At 32.5% G+C, this 25,125-nt stretch overlaps 4 protein-coding genes across 39 annotated transcripts in view; 2 read left to right on the top strand and 2 right to left on the bottom strand.

The window, feature by feature from the left end:
* trol (terribly reduced optic lobes) overlaps positions 1–5,954 on the bottom strand; it is a 147,506-nt gene extending 141,552 nt beyond the window's left edge. For 5 of the 33 annotated variants that reach the window (XM_067358163.1, XM_067358166.1, XM_067358164.1 and 2 more), the window contains exon 1: positions 5,196–5,939. In XM_067358163.1, the coding sequence (XP_067214264.1) occupies positions 5,196–5,273 (78 nt within the window). In that variant the 5' untranslated portion in view covers positions 5,274–5,939. Of the gene's footprint in view, positions 1–5,195 lie in introns of all 33 variants that reach the window. The other 28 variants (XM_067358143.1, XM_067358141.1, XM_067358144.1 and 25 more) reach the window with 14 other exon arrangements.
* Positions 5,955–11,764: 5,810 nt separating this feature from the next.
* Positions 11,765–17,512, bottom strand: LOC105671844 (uncharacterized). The gene is made up of 5 exons (XM_012366340.2): positions 17,285–17,512; positions 16,538–16,635; positions 16,249–16,453; positions 15,669–16,148; positions 11,765–15,558 (listed from the first exon to the last, which is right to left on the bottom strand). The coding sequence occupies exons 1-5, from the start codon at positions 17,358–17,360 to the stop codon at positions 15,434–15,436; spliced, it is 984 nt and encodes a 327-aa protein (XP_012221763.1). The 5' UTR covers positions 17,361–17,512; the 3' UTR covers positions 11,765–15,433.
* Positions 17,513–17,949: 437 nt separating this feature from the next.
* Positions 17,950–19,436, top strand: LOC105671845 (probable rRNA-processing protein EBP2 homolog). The gene is made up of 3 exons (XM_012366341.2): positions 17,950–18,276; positions 18,352–18,435; positions 18,523–19,436. Exons 1-3 carry the CDS (start codon positions 18,229–18,231, stop codon positions 19,321–19,323), a joined length of 933 nt encoding a protein of 310 aa, XP_012221764.2. The 5' UTR covers positions 17,950–18,228; the 3' UTR covers positions 19,324–19,436.
* Positions 19,437–21,695: 2,259 nt separating this feature from the next.
* The window catches only part of LOC105678911 (uncharacterized), a 264,119-nt gene continuing 260,689 nt past the window's right edge, over positions 21,696–25,125 (top strand). For all 4 annotated transcript variants that reach the window (XM_067358228.1, XM_067358226.1, XM_067358227.1 and 1 more), the window contains exon 1: positions 21,696–23,570. The gene's annotated coding sequence lies outside the window, so the exon portion shown is untranslated. The remainder of the gene's footprint in view (positions 23,571–25,125) is intronic.

Here is a 25,125-nt window from a genome sequence, read left to right as displayed (position 1 = left end):
TTCTAATGACAATACTCAGACTTATTATGGAAGTCACTTACAATTAGTACAGATATATATCAGAAACGACAATTTTATCAGATTGACATTGACAATTTTATCAAGATGACATTATTAACAAACACATCAGATTTTACATTGAAATATAAAATTATATCTTAATCAACTAAATTGATGGAATGAACTGAGAGATATTTTTAACTAACTGGACAAAGAATATTTTAATGGAAAGGAATAGCGTGGATCCTTACATCAGAGAAGCGTATGTAACAGAATTCGATCAAAAACTGGTTTACAAACTGCAAAATTGCGTTAAATATATACAGATGTATCATAATTAGGAATATTTTAAGAAATTGTACATGAGCACACTAAAGATGGCCATTTTGAATGGTCGAAACGTTTGTGATGTTGTAAACAACACGTTCATAAAATAAAAATTGAGCAAGGTTAACTGGCCTCTGGCTTTTGTAGCTTTAGTTCTTCCTTTAAATTATTGGATAATAGAACAAATAACTATTAACTTATTTTTTATTTATACAGAAAATGCTATATATTTAATTAACTGAGCTACTAACGAATGTAATTTGCACCGATAAAATTTCGCGTGTTTTAATTTTACGTATCAATATCACACGTATCTTACGTTAATCACGTTATTATCAGCATAATCGGTTTATTCGATGTAAAGATAAAGACTCTCTTCTCTCTAACAATAAGATGCAATAAAATTTGTTGTCAGTAGTTTGAAAAAAAAAACAATTCATAAATTATTTTCTTAGCAATATTATAGAGTATTATAATAGTAACATTGTTGGATATCTGTTACTCTAGAGAATCTAATAGACAATTTTGTGATAACATGAATCTATGTCAAGGGCGTTTACTTTATGCGCATATTGATAAAGCCATGACTAATGCGAGAATCTAATATATACAAGTAACCAGATTTATTTTATCTTAAAGTATATTATTAAAAAAGTTCTAATATTATTGAGAGTAATTTATAGTTATTATAAAATTTAGATATAATGTATTTATAATAATTTTCATTGCACGAATAAATAAAATAAAATTGAATTCTAGACGGTTCTTTCTGTACATTTTTTTTGGTTCCGTTTAAAACGTTATATAATCGAGGTGCGCTTGCACTCTGTTACACCATTGCGTTCATCTTCACGCCGACTTATAATAATAGCCGTTGTCAAGACGCCGGTTGGCAAAATGATCGTCTATGCATGCAAATGCCTGCAAGCGCCGTGAAATGATAATTCGACTCCAGATCGAGGAACGATTCGAAATTAATCAAGCCACCGACGAACCGTGGCGAACGTGCCGTTCCGAGAATAACTATTTTAATTCAATATCCGCCGACTCTCGATTCATCGAGTCAGTGTCGTCTCATGGATCAGGACAATGTATCGTTCCTAAAAAATTTCGCCACCGCCGCGAAAAGGCACACACGAATTTAAATCCTCACGTTGCCAACGGATTTGTTCTCTTGCACAATTAAAAAAGACAAAACTTACTAGATATCATTGTAATACTAGATATAATTAAATATAATACTACTTATCAAATTTGTTTATTTACAATCTAACGTGTCTTAATTTAATTTTGTTAAGAACACCGAAATCACGTTCAATCTTTAAAAAAATAAAAAAAATCCAATTGACATAAAATCACCGTTTTAAATAGAAATGAAACGTTTGTCTGCAGTAATTGGACCTCGAAAATTCTTGATTGAGTGATCAAATCTGTCAGGTTATCATGACGCATGAGGTTATCGTGAACTGCACCATTATTAAAAGGAATAAATTTTGAATTCGTTATTTCTTTAAAATGATATTAATATTTGCAATATTTTATACGAAATAAGTGCAGACATCAATACTCATTGTTAAATTTAATTTTTATCCACCGAATGATTACAATGCACTATCGAGTGTACGCAACGAGAATGCAGCCCAATATATCCCCGCAACGGTGGCGTTGTGCCTCAAATAGAGTCATTTACCACGTTGCTTTGAATAGCGCACGAAAGATACACACATATATGTCTCGAATGAGAGCACCACTTGGGATTTGTAATTTGGGCTCAATCGCGAAATGTAAGATACTTTTTGCACCAAGTCGCGGTTCGCACATCTCACTAGTTTGCATTGTCCGCCAATATCGCCGGTTATCACGATATTCGATACTCACAGAGGGAGATAACACAATCATTGTTAAGTTATCGCAATAAATAAGCATACTATGGCGCGGATCTCGACTAGTCACTTGGTTGTGTTGGTGATGCACTTGTTTCGATTTATCTGCGCGATCAAAATAAATTTATTGCTGTTTTATAATTTCATTATTTTAATTACTAAAAATTTTAATGTAGTTTTAAAATAAATTTAGCGACGCGACACAATGTAACCATGTATCACACATAGCTTCTGTTGCATTTTGGAGCAGCAGTTATTTTAGCTGATCATATTATACAGTACAATATCGGATACTCGATCCAATTTTCTGTTAGCACAATAAGTCTAAAATTAATCACACATCTTTATTTTTAATAAGTCATTTTTAAAGCATCGCAAAAATAAGTCTGTTAAAATAATTCTCATTATTTCTATTTAAAAATTACTAAACTTTTTTAATATATGGCAAATGTATTGTGTGTGTGTGTCAATTTTTTAAATATATATATAATATGAATTAAAATTATTAATTTAGTTATATAGATTATTAAAAAAGATAAAAAGATAAAGAAGTTTTCAAAAAATATATTCATATTATATATACATCGAATTTACGAATGTTGGATATTTTAAATGTGCTTATAAAATTATAACTTATTATAAGTTATATAGTAGTTTTACAAAGAATTTTTTATTTCTAGAGCAAAATAATAAAATTACTTTAACTACTCTAAGTAGAATATCCCCTAAATTAAATATATGTAAAGTTTTTTTTGCAGATTACATTTTCTACTAAATTTTAAAAAGATTTTTCCTTTGCAAATATATAGCAGAAAAATCAGTACAAGAATGTTTAAGACGACGAAATAATTTGCTTCTAGCAGAAATTTGATTCAAGAAAGTGATATTCGCGTGCTATTATAGGCGTGATAAAGTTGCGCTACAAAAGTTATAAAGAAACTGACCCAAAGGATGTCACGTTAGACCACCGACGAAATGTCGCCTCGACGAAAATCCGCGGAATAATATTTCGCTGGATTGGCGGGTTCCAGAAGCGATCGGACTTCGGCACGACACAAGTTCGACTTGTACTCGCATCCGCTTCTACGAAGTTCGAGATGTGATCGGAATATAATCGATTTGCGCAAATTATCCCGGAGCTGTCTCACTACCGGTCGTGTCGAACAAGTTTGGCGGTGTTGCGCATAACAATTCGATCCGTATTTTCTAAACCCGCGGCACCTTCGACGATCCGAAGGTACACCGATACCTTCTTCCGCGATACCGGCCCTCTTTCTCCATACCTGTTGATCATCGTTAAATCGAACGATTTCTTTGTGCGAGGAAAACAGAAAAGAATATAAACTGGCAAGAGTTACAAAACTCATCACAGGCACTTTGATCGAGAAGATCTAATTTATCCTCATTTAAAATCCTATTTTATAGTCGATTTATAAGAGCAGGGCCGTGCCCATAGGTGAGACGACAAGGCAACTGCCTCAGGCGCCAGATTGGAGAAACCGCCAAAGCGCCTTATAATCATTTTTAAATTTAATATTTTGTGTATACACAAAACTTTTACTTTTCATTAAAAGTATAAGAAAGTATATGGAAATAACAATCGTTAGCATATTTACGCGGCATTTATTCTGCATTTGTAGTTTATTTTTTAATTTATGCCAACGTGCCCATTAAGTGCATTCCAATGCAAAAGAAGAAAACATAAAATTCTTTAATATTTTACATATCGTTTTTTAGAGGCGCCGTTCTGCAATCTTGCCTCAGACAGCAAACTTGACGCACGGTCCTGCGTCCAAGAGAGAAATGGACTTCGCATCATTAAATAATATTTGTAGTCATCATTTAATAAATTACAGTAATTATTTCTGCGACTCACTGTATATTTCATTTAATTCATCATGTGATACGTTTCAACGATCGCGGCGCACCATTATTCAAAAAATCAAAAAGCTCAAATAACACATCATAAATATCAAGCCATAAGAATTTGATACATGATAAATTCTAGATGTTAAGTAATGTAACAGCTATATTAATGCTGGCAACTAAATGGATTCGCAATGGCATTAGCGATACATTTGAATAATTAATCAAATTTTTCAGCCTTTATCACATAAACCGATTTTAATTTCAACTTTTTCACGCTCAAAAGCATGAGCGAAACAGAGCACGTTAAAGCACAGCAAGATGCTGCCTTGTTCGTGTATGGAGAAAAATGTGGCAATCATAATATGCAATCCAAAGATAAAAATGCTTTTGACATGTCTAAAGAGAGGTGAGAAATCATTTGTCACGCTGTATGCTCTTCAACGTATGAATCTATCGCAACGATCTGCGAGAGCGCGTCTCCGCACCGCGAGCTATGCGGCGATTCTTATCATCAGACGTAAGTGAGGCGTATAACAGGTATAATCGCGGTGATTGAACCGCGTGGACTATCTAATCGCTGCCGTAAGAAGTTCCCAAAATTCTTCGCGAGTCTCCAGCTGATAAATTCGCGAATATTCTCGCGCGATAACGAATTTAATTTAATATATATCATTCGTTATATAATCTGTCAATCATGAGTAATTAAAAAAATTTTTTCTATACGTTGAATTTTATTATTGGCGATATGTTTGCAGTGACATTTCATAGAAGCTTCGATTTTATGTCATATAAAATCAGTAATAAATTATGTTCCCAAAACTACTAAATTGATCACTAATTAAATTGACATAAAATGTTAATTTAGATTTCTTATTTTCAGTCATCATTTGGTAGTATTACAGATACAGTTTTCAGAGAAGATTTTATCGAACCGAACTGACCGACTTCAGCACCGAGATACATTTCGCAGTGTCGTGTTGCTAAACGCGTTTTCAAAGCAGCGTGCTGCTGCACGTGTTTTCGGAACATCATGAAATCTCGCGAGATCACCGGTAATTTCAACAGTTCGGGGACCAGATGATCCGGTTTCAGTATCAGCTCACTCTAAAAACTTACCACAGATGCTGTCACCAGGCCGACTGCCGCAATCAGCAACAAGAGCAACGCACTCTTTAGCAACACACGGTTCTTCATCTCGTCGCTGGCCGTCTGTCGCGACCGGCAAGGAGTCACTTCTTAACCTCTTCGCCCTCTTCCTTACTGATTTTCTCTCTTCTCTTCTTTCCTCTCTCTCTCTCTCTCTCTCTCTCTCGCTCGCTCGTTCTTTCTCTCGAACACTACGAGACACCTCAGCGACAATGCATGGCGAAACAAGCGAAGAATGATCCCTCCAAGGACAACAGGGCTGTCCTTCTCGTTCTGCGGATGACGCTCCGTCGAGTCTTCTCCTCGGCGGTCCTTGCGGCTATTCTTTCGCGAATGTCCGCGATCGCGCGGGCGGACAAAACGGACGGAAGCTGACAATGGGAAAGGATCGACCGGGACCAAAAATCACGGCACACGATCAGAATTCTCTCTTTTTCTTTCTCTCCGTTCGTTCTCTTTACTCGTAACTCGTCGCCGTCGAGGAGACCGCGCGACCACGACGTGGCCCAACAACACCGTACCGGCGTTCGGTAGCGTCTGAGAGGCCGAGCGCACCGACAAGATAAAACTTTTTCAAAAGCCCCCGTGGTTTTCCCTCCACTCACGCTGGATCCAACTCTTTCTCTCTCGCCGCGCGCTGTCTTCGTCCCGCGTTCACAGCCCGACTTCCTCTTTCTCCACGTTGGATTCTCTCTCACCGAGAAGAGTTTGCCCTACCCCTCTACCTACTCACCCCCTCTCTGTTTGACTGTCTCTCTCTCTTGCTCTCCTTGTATTTCGCCAACGCGATCTCGCGGTCTTCCCACCACGCTCCGAATCGGCACGTTCTCTCCCTCCTCCGGATTCTTTGATCTGTCGTCTCGCTCTATCAGCGTTCTCTCCCGCCAATCATCTCACTCCGTCTCTCTCGCTCTTCCACTTTTGATCCCCACCGCTGCACACATTGATCTCTCTCGGACCAACGTTCCCTGATTCTCTCCTCGTTCTCACCGTGGTCAAAGTTGCTCCCTGCCGTTGTAGCTGCCGCCGTGGCCGAGGTAACCAGGCGGCGGGGAGACCATTTAAGAGGAGGTCGGTCCACGAGCGAAGATCACGGCTGCACATTTTCACCCCCGCGATCCCCACAATCTAGGGATGTTCACGATACTTCGACATTGTAGTAGTATTGGTAGTTTATTATTGGTACCAAAAATATTGATATTTTGTCTTTTGCTAAGTGTCTTATCGAAATAACAGCGAAAATAAGCATCGATCAAGTCAAAAGTAGGAAAAATCACATGAATTTTAATTAAATTTATAAAATTTGTAAAAATCTGACAAAAGACAGCACACAAATAAGTGCAATTTTGGCAAATATACTTGTTACCTCATTTTATCGACTTTTTATTAACGATATTCTAGCTTATATTTTGAATTAATAAGATATAGTTTCACTAATTACTTAATATTACTGAATATCAATTATTATCGTCACAAATTCAAAATAAAAGTATTTAATATTGAAAAGCATGCAGAAAATGTTTGCAGTACTCCGATGTACCGTAAGGAAATATCGACAGTCTATTTTAACATCATATAATTTTAATAATTTCCTTTAATCAAACATTTAATTTATGTTTAATCGATATGCAACGATCTATTGATATAAAGTATCTAGATTTCACTATTTAACGTTAGAGATTAGAGCAATTAAATAGAGCTAAGTTTCTGGGACATAATAACAATATTTTAAAATGATAAAATCTTGGTCTTCGATTAATTTCAACTAGATTTTAATTTGTTATAATTTTTAAGTTAAGACTTAAATTTTATTACTAAAACAAATATATAAAATAATGCAAAAATTCAAAAATCTCACATAAATTATTTCAAAAATTTAATAAGAAATCTAACACATATAAAGGAATAAGAAATATTAAATGCTATAGTAAATACTATATGTGATCGTCTAATTTCACGGTGAATCTTGTGTAAAAGATGCATTATAAAGTTACTTAGCAACATGTGCATAATGCGAATTTACGTTTCGCGCAAACCGGAGCTAGCCGCAACAGAGCACTTTTAATCGCCGGTCCTCTCTGCTTTAAGGGAACGCGGATGAAAAGAGCATAAAAAATGACGTTTCCTCGTAGACGGTTTCGCAATGGCTCTTTCTTTCTCGTTCAACGTCTCAGCAACAGATGCGAGGGAGATGATCTTTTTTAAACGGGTCAAGCGTCACCACGCAACCACTCCGTCACCGCTATTCGCGCTTTCGCCCGTTTTGCGTTGCGTTCGTTCTTTGCGCTTTACGCTATTCGACAAACGAGATGCATCTGCTCGCTTGTGCGCGAAACCTCATAATATTCTCAATATAAATTTAGGCCGGATATGATGCCTCCGTAAATCAACGCAACGATTATTTTGAAAAATGCTGTGCGACTTACACACTGATACAGAAAAACTCTGTAGAAAAAATTTGGATCAAAAAAGATTTGAAACAATTAGATAAAAGACATTTCAAAATACAATTGAATTGCATATGACAAAAATAATCAGACTAAAAATATTTTTTCGTTAAATAGAGTAACTGAAGAGTAAGGACAAATGTGAAAAGAAAGTTATAAAAAATTAATGAAGGATGTCGCAAGACTTATTTACTTTATTTCTGACAAATTCTGCAAATAAAAGTTGTTGTTTCAATTTTGTTTCTGTGTTTGGATAGTTTTCTTAATGACAAATTCAATTGTTTTTATTATTAAGATTGCAATCAATTTATTTGATTCTACTTTTATTTATTTATTTTCATGTAAAAAAGGTCATTTGTAATAAGTCAGTAGATAATCAATAATTATTACTAGCATTAGCATTTTAAATTAATTTATCGTTCAAATAATTTCGTGTAAGTCGCTACAAACAATTTTTGACTTTGCATTATTGTTACTAATCGCGCAATCGTTAATTACGCTATTTTCATATCCGTTTTTAAAGAATCTATAGAAATTATCGAAATTAACAAATTGATTGTATCATTTTTAAACTATATAATACTATGATATTTACTGTTATAAAATGTAATTTTACACAGTGATTATTGATTCATAGATTGCAAGAATTTTGAGATACATTGTACAGGGTGAAATTTCGAGTCACTTATATTTCGAACTACATAAAGATCTTAGGATATCATATATCAATAATCATCTCTCAAAAAAAATACCGTTGGGTGCAGCTGTAAAAAATATCTCGGTGCTGCCAGAGTTACGCAAAGACTAAAGGAATGTTGGCCGCGATCGGCCAACAAATCTTCGAACTCCCGCTGACAGGGATTAATCTTCCCGATCGAGAGATTAAGATACACGGAGAGCACGTGAACCGTGTAAACAGGCAGTAGAGGAGACTCGCGAAAGGGTGTGATGTGGACGCAGACTATCATCGCAAGGTTATCGGTAATACCAAAATAAATCTCAAGAGAAACGTAACAAACCCCGTTGCCCCGGTGATTTACGACGTGACAGCCGTATGGTCTGCGATCGCACGTGCCTCGCGCAAAGTATCGAAGACGATTGCCCTTTTTTCGTATTTACGATTTGCTTTCTGCTTATTTGGATAGTGCGAAAATCGATATCAAACTGTCACATATTACAATGATAAAATGACGGTAGAAATAACAGACGTGTGTGTCTCTCTACGAAAAGCTTATTTTTTTAAGTTATGCATTAATCCTTCATATTCAGATACAACTTTTGTATATGCCCATATTTGATATGCACGCTTCATAAACAAAGAGATATTGAAATTGGTAATAACTTTTCCTTTCTAGCAAATAACTTTTTTTCTAAAAATTTACTGAAACATAGTTTCTCGCAATTTCTCAACTTTTTAATATTATATAAGTAAATAGTAAAAACAATTGATAATTACAATAGAACGTAAATTCTCGTTCTCGAGAATGGATCACTCTATAATCATTTAATATCGCTAATTTATGTTCTCCAAGTATTTATGGATATTCAAGATGTTTTCGTATTTAATTATAATTTTATATATGCTTTTTATATGATATATAGATAATAAAACTAAACGAATAAGCAAATAAATGAGATTAATATGAAACAAAAATATTGGTACATTATATTTTTTTACTATAATTTTTTTAATTATTTGACAATTGAATTTTTTGCCGCAAATTTGAGTAAATTGCGCAATAGCTAAAAATTGTTTACATAATTAAAAAAATTATAGTAAAAAAAATATAATGTATCGATATTTTTTAGCCATATATATATACAACATTTTTATAAATGAAAATTGAAATTATTTTTTTTCTATTTTAACAGTAAAAATTTCAAATTTTGCTTAAACCATATAGATGTATTTATTGTTAATTTTAAATCATAAAATTATACAATTTTGAAAATTAAAATTATTTTTAATAATTATATTTTAATAATTTAAATTTTCAAAATTTTATAATTTTATGATTTAAGATTAATAATAAATAAAAAATTTTAAAAATTTAAATTATTAAAATATATAAAAAAAATTTAATAATTTAAATTTTCAAAATTTTGTAATTTTATGATTTAAGAACAATAAATGCATTTATAATTTAAGCAAAATTTGAAATTTTTACTGCCACAATAGAAAGAAAATAATCTTGTATTTCACTTTTTATTTATAAAAATGTAAATCTAAAAAAAAATATAATTGTCCACTGATGATTCTTAATAATTATATAACATTACTCGATAAAAAAATATAGCAGATGATATTAGCATTTTTGTATGCTAATAGTTTTGTAATTATACAATTATGAATAAATATCTGAATAATAAATGAATTTACTCACCAGTCGTTGTACCCTAAGCACGCTTTTTCTCAGCTGTACCTAGAACAATTAATATATATAACTTTGCAACATTTCTTTAAATTAATTTTTACATATTTATACATATTTACGTATAAAAATTTTAATTATTATTTATTAATGTTTAATAAATATTTTTGAACATTAATTAATATAAATAGTAATTGTGTATGTGTGCGTTATTACAATTATGTGCTTAATTAAATAACGAATCAAGAATTATACTCACCAGCTAGGGTATTGAAGTTTGCTTGATTCGCTGCAAATTCAAAGTCCTTAAACTCCATATTAGAGCTCCGTATCAGCTCGATGGAAGAATCCATACTTAGTTACACACACACTATTGAATAAAACTCTAATTATACTTTGCTTTTGAAAAAATCATGGATTAATATTACAGATTTCCTACGACACGGTACAAAACGCGAAGTTAAACGTTACTTTTGCTACAACGCAATAGATGTCATATATATGTTTTTAAAACGAACGAAATAAATGACGGTTATCTTGACGTCATAGATCGTCAGATACTAACAAGTATACAAAATAATTATGTTTGACTTGATTTTTGACAAGCTAAATATCAACATTTCTTATGTCTAATGAAAAGTATGCCATTTGTTTATTAGACAAAAGGATTGTACATATTTGTAGTAACAAAATCTATACTCACCAGAACTATAACCTGGTTGAATTGACGGTCCGACACAATCGACGAAACATTATTAATCGCGAACATCCGCAATAAATACAAGTTTCGACACTCGCCCGTTAGTTTAATCGCCACTCCCGATAGAAATATATACTCATTAGCGCTCTTTTAATTACGCGATTAATTGGATAATATTTGGATTGCAGAGCGTTCGCACTTCGTCTTCTAAAATAATGAAATGTAATGGCGGCCGACCAATTTGAATGTAGTCAAGTGTTGAATGCGTCGATGGTCGACATATCGATATCGAAACTATGAGCGCTATCTTTCAGCTGTCATAGTTACTACGTCACGTTGTTCAAAACAGGGCGCGAACGTTCTGTGATTACTCATATTTCTGTTAAAAATATATTCCCATTATCTGTGAAAAATATATAACAAGTGCGAATTTTTATGCTGATTAAAGTGGCGAGCGACTATTATTTATCGCGAGTGTTCGTGATTAGTGACGTTTCTTCGTATCGCAGATTAAAACCAATACAAAACCAAAGAGCTATAAAAGCGAAATGTACTTTGCTTTATATAAAACGAGTAAAACATAATGATGTTCGTATCTGACAACCTCCGCGTCATAGTCAAAGCAGTAATCATTCGTTTCGCTTGTTCTAAGTGCGTACATGATATTGGATCGCAGAATAATCAGTCTATTGTATATACGCGTTGCGACACGAAGTGCGTTTTGTATCGCATTTATTTTAGTATGCTGTGATGTGACAAATTCGTAAACCTGTGATTTTCCGAAGTGAAAAATGCGCGGGTTGACATTTATTCGACAATATGCATAAGTGCGAGTTTTCGACAATCATCGATTCTCTTCGATGGAATTGATAAAGAATGCAGCAGACGGGACAAAGTACATTATCCCAACTGGTAATACAATTGTTTGTTCATTATTTAATTATGTATATAATTTTTAATTACATAATACGAAAGAGATACGTGTGTGGATGTGTTTAGGACATCATGTATATCACACAGTCAATTATAAATATTATTTTATTATCACATGTGTTGTCTATACATGTGATTACGCCATATTATCATATCCCGTAATTAAACCAGTGTTAGTTAAATATATCAAATAGCAAAATATACATGCAGAATATACAATACAACACATCCATCCTCGTTTATGATTACGGAGATAATTAAGTAAAATAATAACTCTCGCATCTTGACGCTAAAGTAATGAACTTAACGTAGTCACAATAAGCAGTAAGAATTATATGTAATAAAAAGTCAGTCAAAATATTTCTCATTATTTATGTAAGTACAATCATTTGATCCTAGAATTATATACCTCTTACATTTTTTGGCTACATCTTCGATGCAATCGATGCTATCGTCGAGATTTTTACTAATATTACTATATAAATAAAATGAATATAACAATCCGCATCTTTTACCTGCAAAAATAAAATAGAAATAGATTGAATAATGATATATATAATTTAAGCTTTAGACCCCTATATGCAGTTCACAATTCTGTACTAAAATTTAGTTTACAAGAGAAACTATTTCACAAATTACATGTTACTTCAAAATTAAAATATTTTGTATAGAACAAATCATTGTTTTGCGCCAAGACATTAATTTCATTATTATATATGTAAGTATATTCTTATCGTTGTGTGTATCATTTTTTCAGAACATTAACATTTGCGCGCTATGTTATGAATATGTTGAAATTATTCAAAATGTCTTTTTATTTTTGTCAAATAATTTTTTTTAATATAACTTTTCTTACGTTGCCATTAATCGGTCGTGCTTATCGCAAAGAAGCTTTGCTTTCTTGCATAATAATCCAAGGAATGAAATCACAGAGTAAAACGCATTATATATTGATTAATTTTAACCGTAACAATGCAAAAAAATTGGTTTTATATCTGTTTTGATGATTGATGAGTTCTTTGATAATTCTTCATACAGTGGATAAATACTTAGGCTGCAACACAGGATATAAAAGCTAAGTAGTATGCTGAAGCTAATTAGTATTATACAATCACATACAATAATCACTCAGAAATACAATATTTTCATGTATGCAAAACGTTATAAATCTTGCAAATTCATTTCACATAACAGTCTGCAGTTAAATTAGTCTCATTGTTAATCGAGGCGTTAACACTTCCATCTTAATTGTGCAATTCCTTATTATTGCATCGAAACTGAATAAATCAGCACATGACCATGTAATGTAATACTATTTTAAATTTATAAACATATAACCAGTCCTATCCATCCCTATCACAAAACTGAATCATAGTAGGAAACAAAATCTCACTTAAGGTAAATGTATCACAAACTGTGTTTGATTAATGTTAGAAGAGAGTGATAAAGATGAGTGTGACTAGTATATTGTTACACTATCATTACAAAAGTATTAAACTTATAAAATCTACTACACGCAGTTCGGTTAGTTTTTATAGGACCAGACTGCAGAAATTTGTTACAATTTGTAGCAATTCTATTAGATTTACCGAAAAGTTCTGTTTTATTATTAAATAAGAGCATGACTCATCATAGAAACAAAATGTATTTGTGTAATTATTTTATATAATTGATCTTATTTATGAGATCCTTTTTATCTTTTGTGAATAAACTTCCTCCAATTTTATTTTGAAACTTGTTTATTTTTAATCTTTAAAAACTAATTAGTCACAAAGCAGACAGAACTTTCCGATATACTTAATATAATTATCGCAATGTCAATTCATCAGTATCTATCGAGTACGAAATTATGCTTTAAAAGATTCAAATATATATTCAAACTATTCTATTCTATTGTGTATATTACAGAAATTTTAACGATGTGTTCAAAACTCATACTTCCTGAAGCAGATATTTGTAAATCTTCGATTTTTGGCATGGTACAAGTGCTTTGCGTACCCCTTTGTGCATAAATGCAATATATATATAATGCAATAGATTAATATATATTTTACCATAAATGATGTAACACATGATATTGGATCTCACAGTCATACACATAATACGGTTTCTGTATCAATGAATTTAACAAGAATATTAACAGATTATTTTATATAAATAAGTATTTATGCTTTTTATGAGGTATATGTAACAATTTTTAAAAATGCGATTTAAAATATATCACATGAGTGGCGTTAATAACAAATAGTTATTGATGCTCTCACAATGCATCGATATAAAGTGATAATATAATATTAATGCAATATATAATTCGATAAACTGCCATTAAAGATAAAGGTAAAAATTGAGAATCATAAATAAATACTATATACAATTAAAATACGATACATCCAAATATAATAATGTCGAAATGTTATCTTCAAATATTGTGAGAACACAATACAATATAATTATTTATATTAACATTAGCTTTGTTTAAAATAAAAAATTATGAACCCATTATGAACAAAGATATATTATATTCAAATATTAAATTTGTGTGCTTTTGCTTTGTCGAATTATTGATACGTATTAATAATATAAATAATATTTGAGTTTTTATATTAAAAGTACTTAAGATTTAATTAATTTTACAAAATATTAAAATATTATCGATAAACAATATAATATGATAAATAGTTTAAAAATGCTTTGAGTTTTTAAGAAAAATGTTAAGTAAATGTTGAGTATTCAACAGTATTCAGTACTTTTTTGTTCGATAATAAAATTCGATTGAACACATATTCACATGAGAGAGAGAGAGACAGAGAGAGAGATGTATATATCTCTTTGTAAATTTTTTTAACTTTAAAAAATACATTCTACTGATTTGCTATAATGTTGACCTGTGTAATACTGTGAATGATTTCAACGTCACGCAGATTATTAATTTGCTATTTTAAGTACTGCGCTGTAAATACAAAAGTATAATTAAAATTATCAAAAAAGGCTTACTTCTTGATCCTTAAACATAATCTTATCAATAAACTCGTTTTCTGGAATGCTGTATCCATAATACTTTTGGTTTGACTTTTATGTATAAGTCAATATCATCTAATGTTATTTGCTTTTATTATAATGCATCTGTTCGGTTGACAATCATGTATTAATATAATTAGCATACGATTTTGTTGTGCTAAATGTAATAATGGCAAATTACTCTGAAAAGCATTTCAACATAATATAATTATATGTACAATTTAATTTGTTATAGAAAAAAGGAAATAACTATTATAAATGGAAGAAATTATCTTTATAATTTCATTCTATTAATCAAAGTACGTTATTATAGTCAACAGTTTACTTCACAATACAAAAGTTGTAAAAATTTCTAGTCTTTTCTCTTTTATGAATCACACGAAACTGTATAAAATGGGGAAGAAAATGTGTTACAAAGATCGCATAAACGTGTTATAATCAATGCAATTAATGAAGCGTATTAAGAGTTTCTCTTTTTCGTTGTCAATACAAGATATGCAATTAATACATTAAAATGAATGCAGAAATACGTTTGATTCAATAATAATAATAATGGGTATTATACCCCTGTATTAATAATTTAAGAATAAGAAAAAGATTTAAGTATTATATGTGTACAACTGCATTTAATATAAAATTTGTCAACATTTAATGAAGAATTAGAGCAAAAGGAATAATCTTGTTCATTTCATAAATTTCATAGCCTTTAGCGCAGTAAAATTAAAAATCTAGAGAAACTTAAATTTTTTCTAAAGCTTTGATCGCTTCACCATTGGCCATTTCATCACTAGTTTTGTGTCGATGTTTGTACATAGTTTGCAGAGGTACATGAAGTAACTCCACAATCTGTATAAAGTTAGGCTCTGTAACAGAAGCGTACGAACAAATCAGTGTCACACAGAGTTCTTTGTAAATCGTATTCAAACATTTCTGCAGTGAATAAAACATCGAATTTAATTAAATAGCATCTTACCATTCTCTGCTGTGATGTATCCATGTCTAATTAAAAAGTCAAGCGCAACTGGTATAGATGTGGTCTTGAAATGTGGAGAAAGTATCCTCTCTAAGCATTCATTAACGGGAAGTAATTCGAAGGTCTCTACTTCTCCATCACTGTTATTCGGTACAAAGTCGGGCGGCAGTTCCAGATCATATACGAATTCTGTGTTAGGAAATAGACCCCTCTCACTCTCAAAGAAGAATGATACGCAACCAGCGCTCTTGAGTTTCGCAATAAGATGATTTGGTATTCCAGCTTCTTCACCAGCTTCTTTTATTGCGGTTTCGTTTATGCCATAGCCAACAGTCAGTCCACCGCTTACCATGCTATCCCAGTATGCAGGCCACGTTTGTTTATTCGGACTACGTTTTTGCAACCATATTGATAAACCCTTTACAGGATCCATTACATAGCCGTTAATATCTACTCCATATTTTCGAATTCCAAATAAACCTGTTATTTTAAAACACACATAATTTACGTGATCGTGATAATTCATTATTTACTTACTTATATACAAATAAGTAAAAAAACTGATTTCTCTTATGCATACATGTAGCTGAGCGATCCATTTTAAACAACGGTAGTGTATTGAACTGAGCACGCACTTCATGGCATTCTTCTCTCCAGCCCCTTAATGTGACAAATTTTCCACCTGCCTTCCATTTCCTTAATATTTCATCAACACGTGCACTTCTTTCAGTATAATCCCGAAAAGCTGGATTTAATTGTACATATTCAGGATGTACTTGAAATACCTTGAGAATTGATGAGATCACAATACATACAAATATAAAAGTATATATTAACAAATACTAAAACAACGAGAAGACCAAACTCACTTGAGGGTGATTTAATATTTCTTTCATCACATCTGGACGTATAAGACCAACTTGTTGTCCATCGACAACAAAAGCCCGACATTCTCCTGCATGTAAACCTAAAGAATAAACGTATGTTCATAATTTATATAAATATCATTGATATTCATATAAATTATCATGATTTTAGGATAATTGCTAAAAATTATTTATTATTATAAAAATTTATCATAAACTCATACATATATTACATATAAAAAGTACTAATACTGAAAAATACTATTCTTCTAGAGAAAAGAATTTTTCTCTAGAAGAATAGTATTTATGCATATCAAAGAAAAATATTTATATATTCCACCAAATCCTAAATGTGTTAACTGGTAGCTCTTTCAGAAATACTCTGTATATCGAAATTTTTCTGTACATATCAGTCTTTCTATACCAAAAATTAATGCTAATTATATTTATCATTACAAAAAAATCAAGAATTTTGGAATTTGTTTTTTCGGGAATGATTCGTTGATGGCGTCGATGACGTGACGCATCGGAAGCGCGCGATTCGCCGATAATCATGTAATATATGTATTTGGATCTTTTTTCATTATTTCGCTTCGAAACGCGAACGACAAATACCACAACACTCGAAATCAATATTCTTGGTGGTCCGCACGAACGGTAGCCGCGCGTTCCTATCGATCATACGATGGAGAGACGCGTCGATCGAGATAATATGGAATAGTACGACTGTAATTTATCGTTTACACTTACCTGATAGGTAAAAGCAGTTGAATTTGTTCGCAAGTTTCATTAAACGTGACATCGCCTTCTTATCGTTTTCCGCCATGATATTTCGTCGTCGTCATTCAACCAGCTGCGACAAAAATCCTGGCATCGAGCATAACATATGTCAGACAGGAGCGGAGATGGTATTTCTGCGCATACGACGCATCGCGAATGTGTGCACAGTGATTGGTCAGTTCGTTTCCATGCTTACGCTACCAACCAATCGACGGCTGCGTTACCAAGCATCGTAGTGCCATTGTCAGTCACGCGAAACTAACAAGGACAACGCATACAACGCAAAATAGAAAAAAAGTGAAATTCAATTGGAATCGAGTAAAATAAATCACGCCACTGTCACCAATTAAAAATTTCTAATTGTTTAATTATTTGCCTTTAATTTTCAGTTTTCTAGTCTTTTTTTTATCTTTTTTTATATTTTGTGAAATCGTGAATGAACTAGATATAATAAATATATTATTAGAAATATACAAGTGTATCCTAAAAATGCTATGATTTTTCTTTTTTGTAAACAAATCATATAACGAAATAAATCTTGTAATGGGTTTCTTATTATCTTTGTTACTAGTATAAAAATTTTAACATAGAAGGCAACTTTTTTAATCTTCTACTTCTATTTTTAGATTCTGTCTGATGTCCTTGATATAGATACATTATTTTATCAGAAAGTAAAAAGAAACAAAATATTTTTTCTCATTTTATTTATTATTGGCATTTACCTTACGAATGAATTTTCGGGACAGCCCGATGGATGTCGCCAGAGAAGTGTTTTGAGCTCTATTCTATAAAGTGTAGAACTGGTCTAGAACCGTGGAGCATGGAACGATCATCAATCGTGGATATAAACTGTTGATGTGATTTTGTCCAGTAAGTTAAACAAAGTTAAATAAAGATATTGAAAAAGACTCAAAATGTCAATATCACAAACAGATTCAGAATATAGTTCATCCGATGAAGAGGTAAATATTATCGCTTCTTTTTATACTTACTTTTATTTGGTATATATTCTAACCTATCTTTTATCACGTGCTTAGTTGCAAGAAGCTTTCACCAAGGGATTATTGAAGCCGGGTCTCAATGCTGTAGTCGAAACAAATAAACAACCTAAAAATTGTGTTGTAAGTGATTTTTTTTTAAAGATGATAATGGATTTAAAAATTTTCCAATCTAACCTAATCTAACCTTTTCTATTTTACAAATGGTAGAATCTTATGAAGCAAAAGTTGAACGAATTAAAACAGAACTTGCCATGGATTGAGAAATTAGATATTGTGAATGCACCAGCACCATTAGCACCAGAGTTGGCACTTCAAATGCAAGAACAAGAAGTAAGACGGGCTAAACAGCTACAAGGAAATAAGAAGTTACCTCAGTATGAACCAGCCAAAGATCCTGTTTTAAATGACTTTCGCAGGGAAACCATGTTTCATCGACAAGCTCAGGGTGCTGTTATAGATGGTATTGCTAAATTAAAGAAGCTTGGTATATCAACAACTAGACCAGATGATTATTTTGCTGAGATGGCTAAGACTGACAATCATATGCAGAAAGTAAGAGAACATTTGGTGAAAAAACAAGCAATAGTGCAAAGATCAGAAAAGGTAAGACAACTGAGACAACAGAAGAAGGTGGCTAAGCAAATGCAAGTTGAAGCAACCTTGAAGAAACATGCGGAGAAAAGAAAAATGCTTGAAGAAGTTAAAAAGTATCGTAAAGGAATGCGAAAAGATCTTGACTTTTTGGATGACAAGAAGAAAGCACAAGGTAAACTGCTAAAGCGCAAAATAAATCAAAAGGCACAATTCAAAGCAAAAATGAAGGCCAATAAATATGGTTACGGAGGTAAGAAACGTGGTAGTAAGTGGAACACAAAGAGCAGTTCGGCTGATGTTTCTGAATATAAACGACCACAGAAACCGGGAGTAGGGAGAATAGGAAAAGGTGGAAAGGGAAAGCAAAGATTAGGCAAAAGTCGTAGAATTCAGATGAAAGCAAAGAGATCATAAAAGGATCTTAATGATTATGGTAAGCTTGATTTTTTTATATGAATGTACATATAAACTGAACGTACTAAAATTAACAGAAATACTGGATTCTTGAATAAATAATTTATACAAGATTTTATATGATATAATGCATTTTCTTGTCTTAATCCAAAATTCCTTGTCTTATCCAAACTTTCTTGTCTATTCCAAAAAATGTCAAAGGTTGAAAAAACTGATAGAAAAAACGTTGTACAAATTTCGATCTTGTTAATTTTTATTTTAGCTTTACAAATAGTACAATAATTAATGAATGATTAATTAATATAATAACATTAATGTTTTATTCCAGTAGTAATATCTAATATTGATAACATGCACTACGTATCACGCACACAAATTGATTCTATTGGCAATTTTAAAATTAAAATTACAATTTCAGGGATTCTGTATTATTTTCGAAGATTTCATGTAAAAACCGCACTAAAAATCACCCTTAAATATGACCTGCACAAGTGGAAAAGAATGTGAAATTTGTACTGCAGAATTCGATTACCTAACACATGTCCTACATTAGACAATCCGTTGTATGTACACACGATACTACACGCATAGGATGGATGCCGATTACATCGTCTATTACACCCTCCTGTGAATTGTGCGCACCGATACACACATATGCGCCCTCGCAATGCTCCTCATTCCCCTTGCGAGTCCATCGTTCCGACGACTATCGGTGGTTGATCCATCGATAGATATATCCCAACATCGATAACGATCTGGACCTGTCGTCATGCCTCTCGTAGGCCGAGTCTATCGGTCGGACGTGCCTTGGCGAACGCGGATTGAAAATTTGAGAGAAACGTCCGCTATACGTATGCGTATAGTGAATATATACAAGGTGAACTAGAAAAGGAAACTACATGTAAAAAGATTTGAAATTTATTACCAAGATGCTTAAACAAGACAATGATTAACTTAAAGAATTATTTAATATTTAAAAAATTTATTACAAAATTACGTTTCTTTAAATTTAAATATATAAAAAAGACTTTAAATCTCTCTGAAGTTGAATAAAATCTTATTTTTTAATTAATTTTAAAATATAATTGTAACTTTAATTATTGCTATAGTCTTTATGTAAAATGTATAAATTGAGATGTTATTTGAGATGATAGAAAACATTTTGCTATAGATCAATTTCTCTTGTTTAGTTCACCCGGTATACTGTCGATACTTTGGATTGTCGAAGTCCGAAGTGGTGCACAGAATACTGGATAATACGCGTAATTGGGCTTTGAATGTATACAACTTGTTATTTGGCGAGCGGAAATACCACTGTTGCGAGTTGCGTACATAAGGCTTGGACCTTCTGTCTGTGCTTACACAGGTGTATGTTATTTATACACATATATATATATATATAAACATATGTATTGTGTATAGTACACATATATTAAACACAGTAGCACGTCGACCTCATATATACATATTTACATAAAAATAAATTATTGTCTATTATTAAAAATAATTGTTTTTCTTTATTACTATTACTATATTGATTATTCTTTTTTAGGAATCTATAAAAATAGTAATTTAAACGATAAATTTTGTTTTACGTAAAATGTCTTTTTAATAAGAGATGTTTATTATATGTAAGTAGTATAATTTGCAATTAAACTGGCATATTTTTCGCAAGTTTGTTTCTTATGTGATTATTTAATTAAACTATTTTTTAATATTTTTTTATATTATAACACAAGATAAATTGCATAAATAAACAATCAATGTATCTTATTTTGTTAATTATTTATATTGACTATAATAAGATAAAATATATGAATATATAATAATAATTGACAGATGTATGTACAATTTGGTAATATAAAAATTATAATTCGCGCTCTATTTTTTTGAAAATTTGAACGCGATTATACAATCGTGACGTCATGAAATCTATTGTAGTGAAATAGTTCATAGCAATTTGTTGGACGATGGCGGTGATATTAGATGCAAGTAAGTGTTATTCTACGTTTCACGTGCATTTATTTTCACCGAAGTAAATTCTTTAGGCAAATGAATGTCAGGATTATCTAGTCGAGTGATGGGCTGTAGATTGTTATTTAACGTGTACGGTCGCAATTAACAGTCTTTTGACACGTAAAACACATTCGCATTCGTCGTATCGTGTTAGGCATTATTTGTTGAATTGTCAAGTGATGCGTAATTGTATCGTCTTTCGAACTTTCTCCAAATATTTTGATCGTAAAAGGGAGACGGGTTATGCCGAATCGAGTAGCGAACGGTCGTCATGGGGAGTAAATCGATATATGATCTAATTTCTATAAAGCTCATTGCTCATTGAAGTCACGTGACTATCGCGATATATCGCGAGATCTATTGCGTGTGAAGCAGCTGCGAGATGACGGCGGCGATGGACACAAGTGAGTTCTGCGTTTCGTGCGCCGTTAGCTTCGTCGAAGTAAGTACGCAAATGAATATCGTGATTATCGAGTGAAGCAACGAATGTTTGCCGTGAACTATTATTTACTGCATACAATTGCGATTATTTTTCGACATTTCTAAGACCTTTCAATCCGTCGCGTCGTGTTGAACATTGCTTGCCGAATCGCCAACCATCGATGCGCGATTGCATAATTTTCTGAAAATTTTTAAAGTATCTTGGCCGTAGAAACGGGTTATATCGAATTAAGCGGCGGGCGATCGTCATAGTAAGCAAATTCGTTACATATAATTTTGATAATCCATTTTTCGTAAAACCAACCGCCATTTGCATTTATAGGGAATTTGTGGAAAATGACGTCATTATGACTATGCGAAATCTATCGTGCGTGAAGTAATCTGCCGGATGAGGGCGACAATGTCGGACGCAAGTAAGTTCGCGCTTCGTGCGCCGTTAGTTTTGTCGAAATAAATCTCGTACACAAACGAATATTGTGATTATCGAGTGGAGCGATGGGCGTTTGCCGTGAACTATTATTTACCACATACGGTTGCGATTATCGGTTTTTCAACATTTCTAAGACCTCTCGTTCCGTCGCGTCGTGTTGAACATTGCTTGCCGAATCGCCAATCCTCGATGTGTGATTGCATAATTTTCCGAAAATTCTTAAAGTATTTTTGCCGCAGAAACGGGTTATATCGAATTAAGGGGTGGGCGATTGTCACGGTGAGCAAATTTGTTACGTATAACTTTAATAATCCATTTTTCGTAAAGTCAACCGCCATTTACATATATTAACCGCCATTTGAATTCGTGGAAAATGACGTCACTAAGCTATGCGAAATCTATCGTGCGTGAAGTAATCTACCGGATGATGGCGGCAATGTCGGACACAAGTAAGTTGTTCGCGTTTCGTGCGCCGTTAGCTTTGTCGAAATAAATCCTGTACGCAAACGAATGTCGAGGTTATCGAGTGGGCGTTTGCCGTGAATTATTATTTACTGCATACGGTTGCGATTATCAGAAGCAGCGAGCGATTGTCATAGTAAGTGAATTCGGTGCGTATAATCTTGATGATCTATTTCTTGCAAAGACAACCGCCGTTTGCATTTATCGAAAAATCACGTCACCATGATTCTGCGAAATCTTGTGTATAAAGCAGTGTATAGGTCGCGACGGCAATGATATCGGACGTGAGTGTTTATTATTTTGCGTTCCGTTCTCGTTCAGTTTCGTCGAAACGAATTCTGTTTACAAACAAATGTCGAGCTTTTCAAGTAAGCGACGGGCGATTACTACACTACACGTAGACTATTAAATAATAAAAAATATACTATATAAATATTACTAAATTTTAGTATGTACGGTCGTGATTATCAATCTTTCGAAATTTGTAAAATTATTCCTATCCGTTGCGTCGAGAATTTTTTGTTGTATCATCAAGCATTGATGCAATGTTATCAGCATATCTTAAACTTTCTCAACATTTTTTGACAATGTAAATAATGTTAAATCAAAGAACGGATGATCGTGTCGTATTTAGTTTAATTCTGATTATTAGTTTCTCGACATTTGTAAGCTAATCGCCTCTTTTGTATTGTATCGCACGTTGCTTACCGAAGGCACGATACGAAGTCTTAACGACTTCTTTCTGAAATGTTTTACGTATTTCGGGAGTGTAGAGTTTTTGTCGCGTGTGTTTCGCGTTTTTTGTCGGTTGAAAGTGTATCGCGTTTATAAATTCGGGAGTGCCGTGTAAGTGTTTTGGAGGCGGAACTATGGACTGCAACGATGAAGACATCGACTGGTGAGTAAATTTTAGTATTATTTATTTTTTAAATAATTATTTGTATTTATTTTGATATTTTAATACTATTATATTGTTATAAAATTATATTATAATAATAGCATATTTAATGAAAATTTAAATATCAATTTTGTAAAAATTATACTATTAATTTATCATAACGATAAAGATTTTATATATAATTATTTTGTTTTATTTACAATTGTGGGCAATTAAAGTTTAAAAAATTTGATTGATTTTTTAATTTAAATTATGTTTATCAGATTTTATAATAATTGGAAGTGTAACTTTTTTTGGAACTTTATCTTTAGGAGAAAAAGTAATGCTAGTTTAATTTTTTTGTCATGTTTTAAATTGGAACTTTCGAAGAATGCAATTAATAACAAATTAATAACTTGACATAATTAATTAAATTTTCTACATTTGTGCAATGTAAAGAACTCACAATTTATCAGTTCATTAAATTTATTAAATTAAAAGCTATTAAATATAAAATTTATTAAATTTGAGTACTCTAGAAACAGTAAAGTATAAATATGTGAAATCGGTTTTTAAAAACATTTTTTATCGCGCGATCGCCGCGGGTTATTATATTTAAATCCCAACCGCACTCTCTGCTACATTGTCCTCCGTTTCGATTGATACATGGGCGTACGAGAGCTCAGCCTGGGAATCCGCTACCCAGGTAACAGCTGTTTTTGTACCGATGTGTTTTCACCTTTTTTCGCGCGGTCCGAATCTAGGCAATTACGTACGTGTCAGGGATGATGCGTGCGTGCGTAGTAGTCAGTCTGCTGTTAGAGCTCGCTTTCTTATTCTGTCTGTACCTTACTGTCATGTTCGTGAACCTAGCATATCATTTTCCAGCAGATCAAAAATAAAAGAGAGTTCTTGTCGCATGCAGTCGAGTTCTATAGTTCCTTATAGTTTTTAGTAATAGTTCTGGTGATTTTATCCAAAAAAACACCAATCGAAAAAATGATCTGCTAACTTCCCGTAGCAGATCATTTTCTAGCAGATCAAAAATAAAAGAGAGTTCTTGTCGCATGCAGTCGAGTTCTATAGTTCCTGATAGTTTTTAATGATAGTTCTGGTGATTTTTTAAAAAAAAACACCGATCGAAAAAAATGATCTGCTACGGAAAGTTAGCAGATAAAAAATAGAGGACACTGAACATATATGTGATATGCTGGCCGTATATTGATAGTTCTGTTGATAATTAAAGAGTTTTCGTGTACTTCTGAGCCAGTACATTGCTTTTCCAAAGAGTTCTGACGACTAAAATAATTAGAAAATTTTTTAACAATTATTCTACCCGAAAAACACGCATTTTTGTACATATATGTGATATGCTGGCCGCATATTGATAGTTCTGCTAAAAATTAGACAGTTCTCTTCTAGTTCTGGGCGAGTACATTGCTTTTCCAAAGAGTTCTGACGACTAAAATAATTAGAAAATTTTTTAAACAATTAATTTACCCGAAAAACGCGCATTTTTGAGCATATGTGTGATATGCTGGCCGCATATTGATAGTTCTGCGAAAAATTAGACAGT

Source organism: Linepithema humile, chromosome 6 (assembly GCF_040581485.1).
Source record: "Linepithema humile isolate Giens D197 chromosome 6, Lhum_UNIL_v1.0, whole genome shotgun sequence".
Lineage (NCBI taxonomy): Eukaryota > Metazoa > Arthropoda > Insecta > Hymenoptera > Formicidae > Linepithema > Linepithema humile.
The sequence above is the reverse complement of the archived record's forward strand: the minus strand, read 5'-3'. Positions and strand labels throughout refer to the sequence as shown.

Coding starts and splice junctions, on each gene's coding strand:
- LOC105671844 (XM_012366340.2), bottom strand. CDS start 17,360: ATGGCGGAAAACGATAAGAAGGCGATGTCACGTTTAATGAAACTTGCG. Junction 16,454..16,537: donor AAATATTAAATCACCCTCAA/GTGAGTTTGGTC, acceptor TCAATTCTCAAG/GTATTTCAAGTACATCCTGA. Junction 16,149..16,248: donor AATGGATCGCTCAGCTACAT/GTATGCATAAGA, acceptor TTAAAATAACAG/GTTTATTTGGAATTCGAAAA.
- LOC105671845 (XM_012366341.2), top strand. CDS start 18,229: ATGTCAATATCACAAACAGATTCAGAATATAGTTCATCCGATGAAGAG. Junction 18,277..18,351: donor ATAGTTCATCCGATGAAGAG/GTAAATATTATC, acceptor TCACGTGCTTAG/TTGCAAGAAGCTTTCACCAA. Junction 18,436..18,522: donor AACAACCTAAAAATTGTGTT/GTAAGTGATTTT, acceptor TACAAATGGTAG/AATCTTATGAAGCAAAAGTT.